The sequence below is a fragment of the Lathamus discolor genome, chromosome 14 (genome assembly GCF_037157495.1).
Source record: "Lathamus discolor isolate bLatDis1 chromosome 14, bLatDis1.hap1, whole genome shotgun sequence".
In the NCBI taxonomy this organism is placed as follows: Eukaryota; Metazoa; Chordata; class Aves; order Psittaciformes; family Psittacidae; genus Lathamus; species Lathamus discolor.
The window spans coordinates 11,860,072-11,873,944 of NC_088897.1; the positions used below are offsets into that span (position 1 = coordinate 11,860,072).

At 40.2% G+C, this 13,873-nt stretch overlaps 1 protein-coding gene across 4 annotated transcripts in view; it reads right to left on the reverse strand.

Annotated features, from left to right (window-relative positions):
- Window positions 1-13,873, reverse strand: part of NF1 (neurofibromin 1) — a 74,748-nt gene that overhangs the window by 32,638 nt on the left and 28,237 nt on the right. For 2 of the 4 annotated variants that reach the window (XM_065694217.1, XM_065694216.1), the window contains exons 25-36: window positions 13,600-13,716; window positions 12,870-13,051; window positions 12,553-12,764; window positions 11,781-11,942; window positions 11,417-11,520; window positions 10,427-10,562; window positions 7,359-7,421; window positions 5,298-5,456; window positions 4,389-4,486; window positions 4,116-4,262; window positions 3,867-4,013; window positions 3,638-3,748 (exon numbers count right to left, since the gene is read on the reverse strand). In XM_065694217.1, the coding sequence (XP_065550289.1) occupies window positions 3,638-3,748; window positions 3,867-4,013; window positions 4,116-4,262; window positions 4,389-4,486; window positions 5,298-5,456; window positions 7,359-7,421; window positions 10,427-10,562; window positions 11,417-11,520; window positions 11,781-11,942; window positions 12,553-12,764; window positions 12,870-13,051; window positions 13,600-13,716 (1,638 nt within the window). Of the gene's footprint in view, window positions 1-3,637; window positions 3,749-3,866; window positions 4,014-4,115; window positions 4,263-4,388; window positions 4,487-5,297; window positions 5,457-6,565; window positions 6,855-7,358; window positions 7,422-10,426; window positions 10,563-11,416; window positions 11,521-11,780; window positions 11,943-12,552; window positions 12,765-12,869; window positions 13,052-13,599; window positions 13,717-13,873 lie in introns of those variants that run through there. The other 2 variants (XM_065694218.1, XM_065694219.1) reach the window with 2 other exon arrangements.

Sequence of the window (13,873 nt, forward strand, 5' to 3'; positions counted from 1 at the left end):
TTATTTCTCACTCTCTGTATTTAAAGAGAAAAGATAAAAGTAGAGGAAAACACAAGATGTTCAATGCCATGACACTCCAACGAGCAGGAGTTACCTACACAACTTAATGAACCAGAACTCCTTAACTTTATCCAAAGGTCTGAAATGTTAATGTATTATGCTTGGAAGAACATCACAAATCAAACTACTACTTTCTGATCAGTAAAATGAAATCTCAGCCAATTTCTAATACATGTAACAAATCAATGAAGTGATTAGCTGTCACTGAAACAATCCTGGAATCTTTGAACAAGAACTGAACTCAGTCCATGGCCTTGAACATGCCAACCCCCTGCTTTCCAAGGGGGAGCATGAAAGCTATTCTCCCTGGCACCTGCACCACCAGCGAGTAGAAATAGTTGCACGCATGGTCCTGTCCACTCTAGGAAAATAATATAACTTATGTGGCAAAGGTACCCGATATGCTACAGATGAAGTTTTGCAAACAGCATGAATTGAAAACTGAAGAACAAGTTCACTGAAAAAGTATTATCCACCTAAAATCACGAATGTTTATACAACGTTTTCCATTCATTTCAGGCCATTTAATTTCCAGTTATTGTAGCATGAAGGTGCTGCAAAACCCAGAAAACCTCACTACCAACACTGGAGTCCTCTACCTTTCCTGCTGGGTGTCAGTGAGGGCTGTAGACCATTTACAACTACTGGTATCAGAGAAATCACAACTTTCCAATTGTGATCAGTATTTCTATAACCAGAAATGTGTTTTAATTTCTAACAGTAAATGTTACACAACGAATTTGTACAGTTATTTCATTGGCATTTCAGTAAAAATAAAGTTACATTTGTACTGAACTGATTTTGTGGCAGTGCTTCTTTCCAAACACGTGTGGCAGCATCCCTGAACAGGTACTGTTTTTATTATACAAACCCACTTCAGGCAGACATTTGGCTCAATCTTCATTTCTTATGGAGGGAAACTGTGGTTAAATCAAATCATACTATTTGGATACTGATGTATCACTAATATTGTTTATTATTAAGCTGATGAGTTAACAGTAACAGGTCTGCCCTTCCCCTTCCTACCATCTAGAACTTGCAAACACTTAAGGCATGTCTCTATCCAGCAGAAAAAGGCAGATCTTTCTCCCTCTCAGAAATGATTCTCAATGTTTAATAGAGCAGAAGACCTATAAAACCCCAAAGACATTTCATATACATTTTAATTATACAAGAACTAGTTATCCAAGTGGAAGTTTAGACAACCTACACCACAAGCAGCTTGTGCATGATACCTTCAATGGCCAGCACAAGTGGCTACCAGCAGTGCAAGAGAGCTGTCCACTTGCACAAGTTCCACCTATTTTCCCTGGGATCAGGATTAAAAACCATGACTGTCTCCCACCCTCTTTGGACAATGTATTTGCCAAGTACTGACTGGCTACAAACAGCATCAACCTACTTACTGTGTTCAGAACTAGGTATTTCCTAGAATTATCCCACCCATATGGCTTCATCCCACACAGTTGAGAGCAGCTTCGCTTGCAAGGTAGGACAGACATCACAAAATGAGGTTCTGTGACTCAACTGCCTCGAGTTGAGGAAATGACATCAAATACTCCACGTGTCTTTGCTGAAGAATGCAATACAGGATGACAAATTCTACTGCATGCAAAAATCCTGCATGGAATCAGCTTTAAACACTCAATGAAGGCTTCACCCATAATGAGATGATTTAGTGAACTCTATGAAAAACACTGTTTTCCAGAAGGCGCTTGGGGCAAACCGAGTCCCCAGACTAGATGACTTCAAAGTCTTGAGCATCCTGCTCAAAGCCTGGAAGTGCAAATGGGGCTGTGGGGTTTTCCAAAAACACAGGATTTCCACACACTCAGGACTGGGAAGCTAGGATACAAAACAACTGCGGATGGGTTTCAAAGCAAGATGGCATCCCAAGTCCCAGGGCCATGCCCTCCACCCAAACCTTGCCTGGGGTCGGTGCAAGCAGGAGGGCTCTTACTGAGGCTGTTTTCAACAAAGCAGACTGCGATTTGGGTTTCCTTGTATTTTTCTGGAATACAGATGAGGTGATATCGGCACAGGGAGTGGGCTGGGAATCGTGGGAGTTATGCACTTGTTGCCTGGCAACAGTGCAGTCAAACTGAAAGGAAACTGATGGACACAGATGTGAATCCGGTGCCACTGGGTTTTAAACATGCTGGTCAGTGACTCCGCATTAAATACCAAACCATCTATTCCCAGTGACATTCCTTTTTCCAAAACCACCATTTAGCATTTCAGCACAACGTTCAAAACACCCAAAAAAAGGTCTGGCACACAGTGCAACAGCAACACGCTGCTTCTGAAAGGTTAAAATTGCTGTGGTCTGCAGCAGTAACTCAGAGGTTTGTGTTCCTATTAATTAGCTGGGGATCAGCTTTAAAACTCAAAGGTAGTCCTTCAGGATCAATATTTATTGATCATTTTTTAACAGTGTGGAGATTAAAGCCAGGAGAACACCAGCTTCAGAAGCCAGGTTGTTGCCCAGGAAACAAAATGTGAAGAAAAAAATGACAGAAGGAATTAAATTTCACAGCACAAGAAGGGTATAAACTGATCCAGAGAGATCAGCGAGATGACTCAACAATGTCCTAGCAACAAGATCTCAATCTACCCCAAAAAAAAACCCCACCAAAACCCCCCAGCCTGCTGCAAACCCTCAAACATCCTGGCAGCTCCGATCCAAACGGTCCTTCCACATTTCACACCTTTAAACATGATGTCAAGCTCAGAACCACAAGACAAACACCACAATAGGCACCACTTGGCCACATCCCTCTTAGTAGGAAAGATGACAAAGCACCAAAGATGAAGATGAAATAACTTATTTCGGGCAAGTCAGAAGCTGAAATAGTTGCCTACCATTTTTTATGAGTGCTATCTCACTGTGTGATCAGCTCCAGCAAACTGATAATTAAAAAGTACTTTACAATCCTTAGGATTTAATGTTCTCCTTTGCCAACTTTGCACATATTGTCTCAACAGGCGATTTCTCTTCTGGATGTGTTTCACAGCCAAATTTCAATGTATACCCCTAACACAACAACACTGTGATTACTGTAGTTGCACTCAGCAGTTAGTGACACGATAAACAAGAGGCATCCTCCTTTATCATCTATACACTGGCTTTATTAGGGCCCATTAGTGGCTTGCCCAGACTTGGAAAGGTTTACTCTCAAGCATCTGTGTACAAACAATCACCCACTGAGCTGGCACCTTTTTCCAAGGAATATCAGACACCCAAATCCCAATCAGCATGTCATGATGCTAATGGTCTTGTGCTATCTCAGATAAGGATACAAACCAAAGAAGAGGAATTATTTGTAAGTGAAGGGCATGAAGATATCGTTCATAAAACCTCGTAGTTCTAATCGTCAACAGCCTTTATGCATGATTATGAAAAGCAGATTCACCTGCACTTGATACTTGGCCAATGCAGAAATCATATTGTCACCAAAATGTGACAAATCATCTATTTTCAGACTTTGTTACCAAGCTGGGGCCCCGTTCTTACATACACTTGATACTTTTGACTTTACATGCTTATTCCAGACAAGAAGGGTGGAAGATTGCTTACCGCCGAGCAATGTAGTAGAAGACAGGATTGCCAGCTTTCGATGTCCCAGCTTGGTAGAAAATATTTAATGTTTTCAGCGCTTTGAACTCCTCTTTTTCATGTACCTGATGCCTGAAAAGGAACACATTGACATCAGCTTCAACAACAGCCTTGTAAAAAATAACTATACAAAAAAAGAAATCCCAAACCCTCTTTATTTGCAACTTCTAAGTTCACACAATCTCATTACCTCGTCATAAACTCTTCAAATTTGGAACTTGTGAGATTTAAACTGGACCAATGGGTGTCTGCCACGGGTTTGTGCTCAGGAGGACCCAGGTAGGCAAGAAGAGTGGCCATCTTGTCAAAAGGTCGTCTTCCAACAGCCTTGTGGTCCCTAGGAACAGCATGTTACTTAAAAGTCCTTCTTTACTCATACACACACATCTATAGTTGCTTCCCATCAGCAACTCCCTTCCCCATGGCTGTGAAGACTCACCTGTTGCTGGAAAGGTACTGGCCAATTTTCTCCTGGTTGTTCCACAGCAGCCGGTGCAAAGCCAGTACATTGCCATCGCTGATGAAAGACAGGCTGTGATTGACAGTGTCACTTGCTGGGCAATCAGATGCAATGTCAAGGAAGAACCTAGAGTTCAAACCCAGTAATAACCGTAAGAGTGGCAAGGAGATTGTCAACAGGACTCAATGTCAACTAAAAGGCTGGAAGAACATTACACCCAACACTCTCTGTGCAAGTTCCCCAAGGCCTTACCTTCGTGCTGCATCAAAATTGCTTTTTACAAAATCATTAAAAGGCCGCATATGTTCTTCTTTTGTAAACAGGACGTGGTTGGCAATGCTCTGAAGAATCTACATCATAAAAAGATGGTAAAGAGGTTGAATGTATTAACTGTTGTGGTAGTTAGTGTAACTTCACTGTCAGAAATACTCATTTTAACTTGCTGTGAAACCTCAGGACAAGAAAAGACCGATAAGCCAAGAAACTCAAAAATATTCACTTGCAAAGTATTTTCTTTCACATACTTTTAAATACTAGAAATTTACTTCCACCTATTATAAACCTTATTTGGGTTTAGACCAGGAAAATAAATCACCTTTCAAACCCATTTATTACATATTAACTATTTCTTCTGGAAATGGTGCAGACAAGTACAGGCGATGCCTATTTAAAGAAAACTGTAATTTCGCAACATTAAGTGGATGATATTCACAGAATTTGTACTCCATCATTACACCTTCTTTTAAATTTCTACAGGAAACCCCACCAAATGAGATTAAAGATGGGAAAAATCACTTCCTTGGCACCAGTATGAACTTAACCGATAGCTGGCTGCTATTATTCTCACTGTGCTCCAAGTAACATTGGTTTCTGATCTGAAGCAAGGTGAGAAGCTCCAGTGAGGAGCAGAAGGCTTTCTGTCATCTTACACAGCATTTTGGCAAAGCAGTTTTTTCCATACAGACTGTTCCCCATACTTACACTGCTGTGAGCTGCAACGTTAATGTCATGGCATATAATCTCATTACAGACTCTGCACTTTAAATGAACTGGATGGTTGCTACAAACAAGTTTACCTACTTGTAGGTAGTCACAGTGGTCAAAGAGCAGAACTTAACCAGGTAGAACAAAATGGCCAAACAAAACCATTCATTGATTCACCTTTGACATCAGTTTCAATCCCCTTTCAATTCTTGGTGGAGGCTTTTTATCTAAAATCCCTGCCTCATAAGGGGAGACGATCGCAGGGTTGATGAACCGGAGGAACATGGCGCTTCCGACCGCTCCGATGCTGTTCTGAGGGAACCGCTGACTAACCACCTATGAAGTTGAGAATTACAAACAACATTGCTGCATTCAGAAAAAGGGAAAGCAAGCTGAGCAAAGCCTTGCAGGTAATCCAGCTTTTAGTACTCTTCCCACATGGATCAAGCTCAGTACATTTGTGCAGGGCTCTCCTGCCTTAACAGATCTGGATCACAAGACAGCCTTATCGGGGCAACAGGGCACTAAATGGCTTTACTGCAGCTTTCACCCATCCTCCTTGCTAGGGTGAAACTGCTACGATAGCTACTGGACAAAGATAAGGTGTATTTCAGTTACAGACCCTTAATTCCAGCACCCTACCACTGACAGCACAGCAGACAAATGCTGTATGCTCATACTTGGGCTGCACAGTCTTCCCATCAAATAGAGACAATTCTGTTTTACATTAGTGGGTCTTTTCTCTGTGTATTTATAATTTCAGCATTGCTGCAAGAGCCTCTCCAGCAGCCAGACCCATTGTAAAGCTTCAGGAGGAATTTTAAATGTCAGGGAAGGAGATCTTTGTAGAAATACTCTTCAGAACCATCACATCTCAACAGATTTGCCAAAGGAGGAAAGAGATGGGAGCCAGAGCTGCATGGCCAGTGTTTTACTCTGCCAACACTGTCCAACATCACCCTAATAGGAATTTGATAGAAGAACTACAGACTTCAAATATCTTTCTTTGCTATCTAGGAAAATAATCTGAAAATGTTGTAAGAAAAGAGAAATCTCCTTTATTTTTAGGATACCAACTATGTATTGCTAAGAGGATGATCTATTTCTAGATATCTTTCATTTGACTTTGGAAAGTTAAAGATAAGCTCCCTGATATTTTTAAATATACTACATGTGGTTCCATAATGGTCCAACATTTATATATGAATTTTCTTATGAGCAACAACAGTTAATCAAAATAAGACAGATTCTACCTTTCACAGAATAAAATTAGCAAGCTTTGTAGTTTAGGTTATATTGTTTAAGACAAATAAAAACCAAACCCAATTTTACTGAAACACTTCAACACATAACTAGTGCAATCCCAAATCATGCTTCTTAAAACAGGTAAAAGCATTAGTGTATAGACTATATATCAAGAATCACTTTGGTTCCATAGGAACTTCACTCAGTTACCTTGTGTTGCAATTACTGATAATATTCTCTTGTAAAATACTACTTTGCACACAGATTTTCCATTTAAACATGGGTATTATTCTGTTCAGTTACAGCAAAAAATAAGGGAGCATTTAGTAAAAGTCTGAATTTCCATTCTGCCTCTGTTTTATTCATACTTTTTATTTTGAGGTCACTGTCAACAGCTAAGTCTTAGCTTTTAATGACACCACTATCACTATCTGTGGATCCAATCTCTCTTAGCCAGCAAGGTGCTGATCCCGGGAAATCTGCTTTTCTCTGTAAATAAATACAAGCGCTGAATTTTATTGCTCAGTCACAAGGCAAACAAAACGAAATGTATCAGAAACAAGTCATAAAAGGCTCTTTCCTTTTCAGTAATCCATATGCATTACTTGTTCTTCCCCCGGGAAGCAAGCCGCAGTCAAGTTATCTGCCAGAGTGTTAAAGCAGGCTCAGATTTTCCCCCAAACCAAAGAGAACATTTTTCTTCCGCATTTTTTGGTAATTTGAAGATGGTGGCAAGGGCAGAAGAACCAGAGTATTAAACACTAAGCAGTCACGTTAAAATGTCTCTTGTTTACTCAAATAGGCACACAGAGAATATTTTAAATATAACTTAATTCCAGTGTTAATTGAAATGAAAGCTATTTTGTGCCAGAATTAGTAGAATGATTTTACAGTGAGGTCAAATAGACTGAAGTGAAGATGCTCTGAACAAACAGCAAAAGGGTTCCGTTGTGCTTTGAAAGAAATGGCTAAGAAAAAGGTCTCCAAACTTACTGATTTTTTGTTTTCCTTTTTTTCTTTTACGGTAGCTTTATTCAGTAGAGAGTGGCAAGTTGCCTACAGAACAGAGATGAGCACAAACAAGTCACAGCACCAACTACATACAGCAACAAAAAACCAATGTTGACTTGTACATAAATTACACAGTAAAATGTAACAAACATAACCAACAGAAAATGAAATATATCAACTAAAGACTGATGATGGAGTTTTTATTCCACAATTTTATTACATCTTATTTACAAAGCACTAAATACAAAACAAGCAAATGTTGCATTTCAATCATTTCTACTATTTCTGGCTAGATTAAACGTCAAACCACATTAATGTGCTCATGATACACGACATTGGGCATTAAATGGTATATTCAGCTTTCAAATGTATTTCACCATCCCCAAATAGTGTTAATAGGAAAAATAGTAAAGCGTTATACCTTTGAAATACATATTACTTTTAAAATAAATTTAGAGTTTTAAATCTTCCCAATGTTTCTCTGTGTGTCCTTCAATTTAGTGAGATCTGAATCATCATGGTTATTACTACTTTGATAGCTAACCACTGCCACAAAACACTCTGTGGAAAAAGGAAGAAAAAAAGCCAGCGGGGCTACATTAATTTATTATAGATTTCCAAATCAAGGTATCCGATTGTTTCATTGGCGCTTAGTTCTGCATTGCATCTAAATGTAAAGGGATCCACCAAGAACCATCACACTCTCTCATTATTCCCCATCAGGATTTGAGCAAAGCTATAGAACACCAGCGCTGGGCTCTGCTCCCCCGCTCAGAGGTACGTTGTGGCCTCTGTGCCTTATCCCACATCCTCCCTAGCAGCTGCAACAGTGAATTAGCATCCCTGAGCATCCCTAAGCAAGCAACACCTCTATCAATAGGCAGCCCTATCAACAGACAGCTAGCCATAGTGAGCAGTTTGAGAGCAACAGTTCAAATCACCTTTAGAATATCACACGGAATGGAACTGGAAGAGAATTTCTACAACTTTAGAATGTGACAGAGTAAAAAGAAAGGTGGGTTGGGAGTGTGAAAGCCAGCCAGGGCCAGCTCTGCTGCTAACCTAGCTACATTAAATAGCTCCAATTAATATTTAATCAAAGGTGCCTCTGCCAAATTTCTGACTTTATCCAAGCTCTACAGAGTTAGCTCTGAGCAGTCATATCCATTCTCTATTCATTGGCTACTGCACTGGAAGCAAGTAGAATTTCCCTCTGTTAAGAAAAATCACATCTTTTTGTGGGGGCTATATGAAGCATCCAGCAGAAATTCTTTGTATGAGTTACTGGGACCAGGCTTGTTCATGACCACATAACTCTCCTGTACATACGTTACCTGAGAATGAGCCAGGGTACATCTGTCACAAGAACTATTACATGATGTTCCCAGATGAAAACAGGGCTCTGTTCTGGTAATGGAAACACCCAGTGTAGACCCAATATCCAAATAATGAACCACTGCCATACTGTTGCTACACTGATTAAAATTAGCTACAAAACATTTACAGAACACATACATTTACTTTAATAATCCAAGTGTAAAAGACACCGCAAAATTCAGTCTCATTTAGGACTTACACTATTGCTTGGGATGGAACACATTCACCTCACAAATATGAAGTTACCTTATTAAAATCACCTATTTGGTTCTTAAGATTAAAAATACATTAATACCCACAAAAAAATCAGATTTCAATTGTACTTTCTTTCAGATAAAGCTCAGACTCTTCAAAACTCTGGAATTCCAATGTACAGAAATAATTGCTACACTACTTATATACAAATATAGGTGTTACTAGAAACAGTAGTACGTGTTGAAGCTGAGCATCAGTTAATACCACTTGTATGTTTACCAGTAAACCACCCCTTTCAGGAACAACCTATCCTTGTTACCAATAAAAAGTAAAACAAACACATTGATATGCTTCCATAGGACAACCTCTGGCAACGCCACTGGCGAGTACCTTTAGGAATCCCATTTCATGTAGGAATTAAAAATGGTTTGCATAGTAAAGAATTTTTAGCAATGTATCCCTGAAGTGGAAATAAAGCTGATACATCCCAGCATATAAAAGCAATTCTAGGAAAAGACATTGGGATAACGTAGCATCAACTACCAGAAGCAACACCCAAGGCTGTGTGTGACATCTTCAGTAACAAATATATTCCCAGCCAATGCCTGTGATACTGTGGCCATCCGAACGTGAAGGAAACCAACCCCACCCCTCATTTCCCAGTTCAAAACAAAAATAAATCCTAACAAACCAAAATCACCCCAAACCAACCTGAATCCAACCACTGCCAGGAAAAGAAATTGATGACATTAGAAGCCATTTAGACAACTTACACTGGGCGCATCACTCACATGCCCAATTCATTCCAACAGCTCATGATAACAACCCAAGATCCACAACAGTCACCACACACAATTCACTGTTTCTCAAGTGGAAGTTCTGAGCATTACAGCAGTTGTATGTATTAATACAGCTTCACTGTAAGAATACAACCAGAGACTGCCCTGGGTGGAATTTGTTATTGCTCACAATGAGTTCACACAACTGTGAGTTCACACAACTCTGAAAATCTCTTTTCTTTGCTTCACCTCAGACCTGAGATACAGACTCCATGGCTGAAAGGCCAAAAGCAGCTCTTCAGACCACTTAACTGAGACCACAGCTCAAATACAATGCCATGCACAGCTCTCCTCTAAGACCCTCCGACAGGACTCGAAGTTGTATCTCCTATGAGCCCTGAGGGCAGCAGGAGTATTCCCCACTGGCATTTTTAGCAGCAGCTAAATCCATCAGAAACACACAAAGAACAGACAGACCTGCAAGTGTTCTGGACTCAGCAACCTGCTCCTGAGCTGCTGCACAGAGCAACAGGAGTGAGACAGAGCAGAGTCCCTATGCTTAGATCCCTGCTATTTAACAAACATCTGAAAACAGTCTTTAACAACGACACAGTGCACCCAGTACTGGCCCACACTCCAAACTGCTACAATGACAAGAGCAAAGCCCAGGGGCTGGGCAGGCACCCAGTGCCAGCATACCTGGTACAAACAATGGCACACGCTGCGGAGCTGCGGTGGGAACTCGGATGAGGAGTTAATGATGGCATGGAAAAACTTCTCTGTCATTTGCAAGAGACTCCTCTGGTTCTCCTCAAGGCTCTCCGTAGGCTCCAGCCTGAAACAGAGCCACGCATGTATGGCCAAGCAATCACGCGAATGGTATTAGCTGTACTTATGTTTGGTAGTAACTTATTTCCAGGGTAAATAGAAATCTCTATGATCTTTCACACACAAGTTTCCATCAGTATTTTAAACCACAAATTACAAACATAAGGTCATTCAAAACTCGGCAACAACCAGGCAGCTGTAAGTGGGATTCTCTCACACTGTTCCATACAAAGACATGCATAACATAATCCCAACTGATAACTGCATTATCAGTTTGACGATGGTTTCTCTGAAAGGAATTCTTGAGGTAGACACAGATATTTGAGAGTTAACTATTAATAGAAGGCCTGGCTTTTGGTAAGCTACTTCAAAGACAAATACTTAAAAGTTTTTCTAAGAGTTAATTGAAAGCAACAGAGCAGCAGCTGCTGAATGCAAGTCTTGAAGTGACAGAAGAGAAACTAAAGCAAAAACACGACACACAACATGCATTCATTCCATCTTGCTTCTGTAATTAACTCAATGACTTAAAGCAGATGCTTTCTGGTGCTGCAGGAAATCCCCATATTGGTGGCCTACATAAAAGTATGAAGTAGCAAGTAGAAGGGGCCCTGCAAGAGCTCTCTATCTTCCTTACTCTCTCAGGGTTTAGAGGACATGAGGCAAAACTCATCCCGCTTTGTTGGGCAGCTCTGGGTACAAGGATGGCAGATACAATTATGTGTCTGGTAAAGTGAGGAGTGGAAAAGTATAACAGTATGTGAAAAGTATTAGCAATGAGGAAAAAGGAATCCTCTTGTATTTCCAATGCCTGGGAATCATGCTTACAAATACATCTGCTCCCCCCTTTGAATCTCAAACCTTGTTGGATCCACCTCAAAGCTAACATGCTGCCAGTCAGAGGATGTGATCACAGTCCTTAATAAAGGCTCCAAAAGCTTCTGCAGATATGTAGCACCATATACCTGTGTAGAAAGAAAATCTGAATGGGTGCCAGGTTAACATCACAATTCACGGGAACACTCCACAATTCTATGTTAAACGAGCCTGAAAACACTCAATTTGCTTTGGCATAAGCCAGTTTTCTGTTAAATTTGTGTTTCTATATCATAGTTTCCCTTCTGAAACAGAACAATTTATACGGTGGTAGTTTTATATTTTTACATTACTAAACTTTTCCTGCTACTGAGGTGATCTGTAGTGGGAGGAAGATTTGATAACTTACCTTAAAACAGAAAGTCATTATTTTACTGGCTAAGCTGTTTCCTCGGAAGAGTGTCTGCATGGAATCCGCTAGCTCAACCTCCTTTGAAAACATATTCCAGAGGAGCTGGTAGAGCAAGTGCCGGGAATCAAAGAGTGTGACCAGAACACGAGCTAGCTCATCCTTAAAAGAAGTAATGAGATGTTAACCTGACTAGCAGAGAGCCAGGCCAAGTACAAAACAAAGAACCAAGACAAAAACACTGAGCAGTCTGTATTAATGCATTACATTTGCTACGGAGTCTTGCATACAAATATCACAACTAAGCACACGCAATGTCTTTAAATCTCTCCTATGCTACCGCTTGTCTACAAATCTGCCTCATGATATCCAGTCATGCAAATTCATAATGGTTTGCCCAGATAGATAAGCAGTTATTCTGCTGTGTAACAAAGCCCAATTCATCTTGCTAAAACCTAGAGCAGCAAAAACAGTTCTGTTTGTCTGCATTACAGCACATACTATCTGTACTAAATAACCAGCCCAAACAAATGCATTTATTACAATAACTGTGTATAAAATTATTCCTAGGCATTAACTAGAAGTTTACTATAAAATGCAGCTTATAACCAAGACCTGACAATTAAATCCAGTATTCTTCTAAAGCAGGGCTATCTATAATGCATGGTAGGTCTAATCTCTTCAGCAGACTGTTGTTACACCTTTAATATTTTTTATTTCAAGTCTTACTATTTTCAAAAATGTAGGAAATAAAATGTGTGAATCAACTTACCCACTGAGAACAAGGCACCACATTGGCTAAAGCCATAGCAATAGGAAGCTCCCCCTGATCACCCATCATTGTAACCAACTCCACCAATCTCTCAAACCGATCTGCTAGCACTGTTTCTGCTAAGGTATCAAATTCTGTTCCCTGCTGCAGAATTTTGGTGAGGACTTCCATAAACGTAGCTCTTGTTTGGAGGTCTTTATGATAGCCCAAGCCTGATCAAAAAAACCCAGAACTACTAAGGAAGATGTAAAAATAAATGAAATACCAATGTCTTCATTATGTATTCATTTATACACAGTGATCTCTAACTACTTTACCTATTGAGTGCATAAGACCACTGTCCACATTTGCATTGAGTAAGTTGGACATAGCAAGGACAGTGCAGTGCCGGAGCGAGGCCAGTCTGCGAGACATCCCACGTTTCCTGCCTCCTGTCTGTGCACTTTCATCTTCAACCTCACTGCAGTCATTGAGAAGGTTCATGAACAGCGTGAAGTACCTAAAGGAAAAAAGCTGGATAAGTAAAATAGATCATGCAAAGGCAACTGCCTGAAATGATGTGCATACAGGAGCAAATACATAACTCTCTCCACAAAAATCTCCTAACTGCCCCAAGTAATCTTTCTTGTAGCAGAGTCCGAACTTTCAGATGTGAGGTATCCACCAGAAGGCACTGTGCTAACGTGTATGGAAGTGTTCGCAAACCAAGCAAGTGAACTCCACAGGTGTGCCTTTACAAACAGATGTCTGGTAAGAGATAGTTTCATGGTAAAAATAGAATGCCAAAGCAAGCTAGTCCCTCCAGGAATTAAGCGTACGCCTGCATTAAGCAGAAACAAAACCAAATTTTATCATTATTTTCTAAATGAACTTGTTTGCATAAACCCAGGAGGCAGAGATTTGTGAGATGGGACATACAAAAGAGAATTCCCGTTCGGATAATAAAACGACCTCTGCTATAAGAAAAACCATAGCACACAGTAAGTGTCACACAGTGCATGTACTTCATGTGATTGTACAGAAAAATCATTCAAAGCCACCATTTACTTAAGAAATAACTGAGATTTCGCTTCCATCAACTCAACACCATCTCCTTCTTCAGGCTGTAGTGGAAGCCCAGCAAGGAGAGAGACCACTGCTTCCATGCTTGCTTGGTCCAAATCTCTGAAAAAGAGAGTTACAAGAAGCTGTGAATCAGTTCAGCAGAATCAGCCCCTCTTCCCCCTTGATAATTTCCCCATCCAGTACCAAGTCTTTTTTCCTTATATATCCAACTGCAGATGAAAAGAATCATTAAGAATAAAGTTATTCTAGTAAAGTT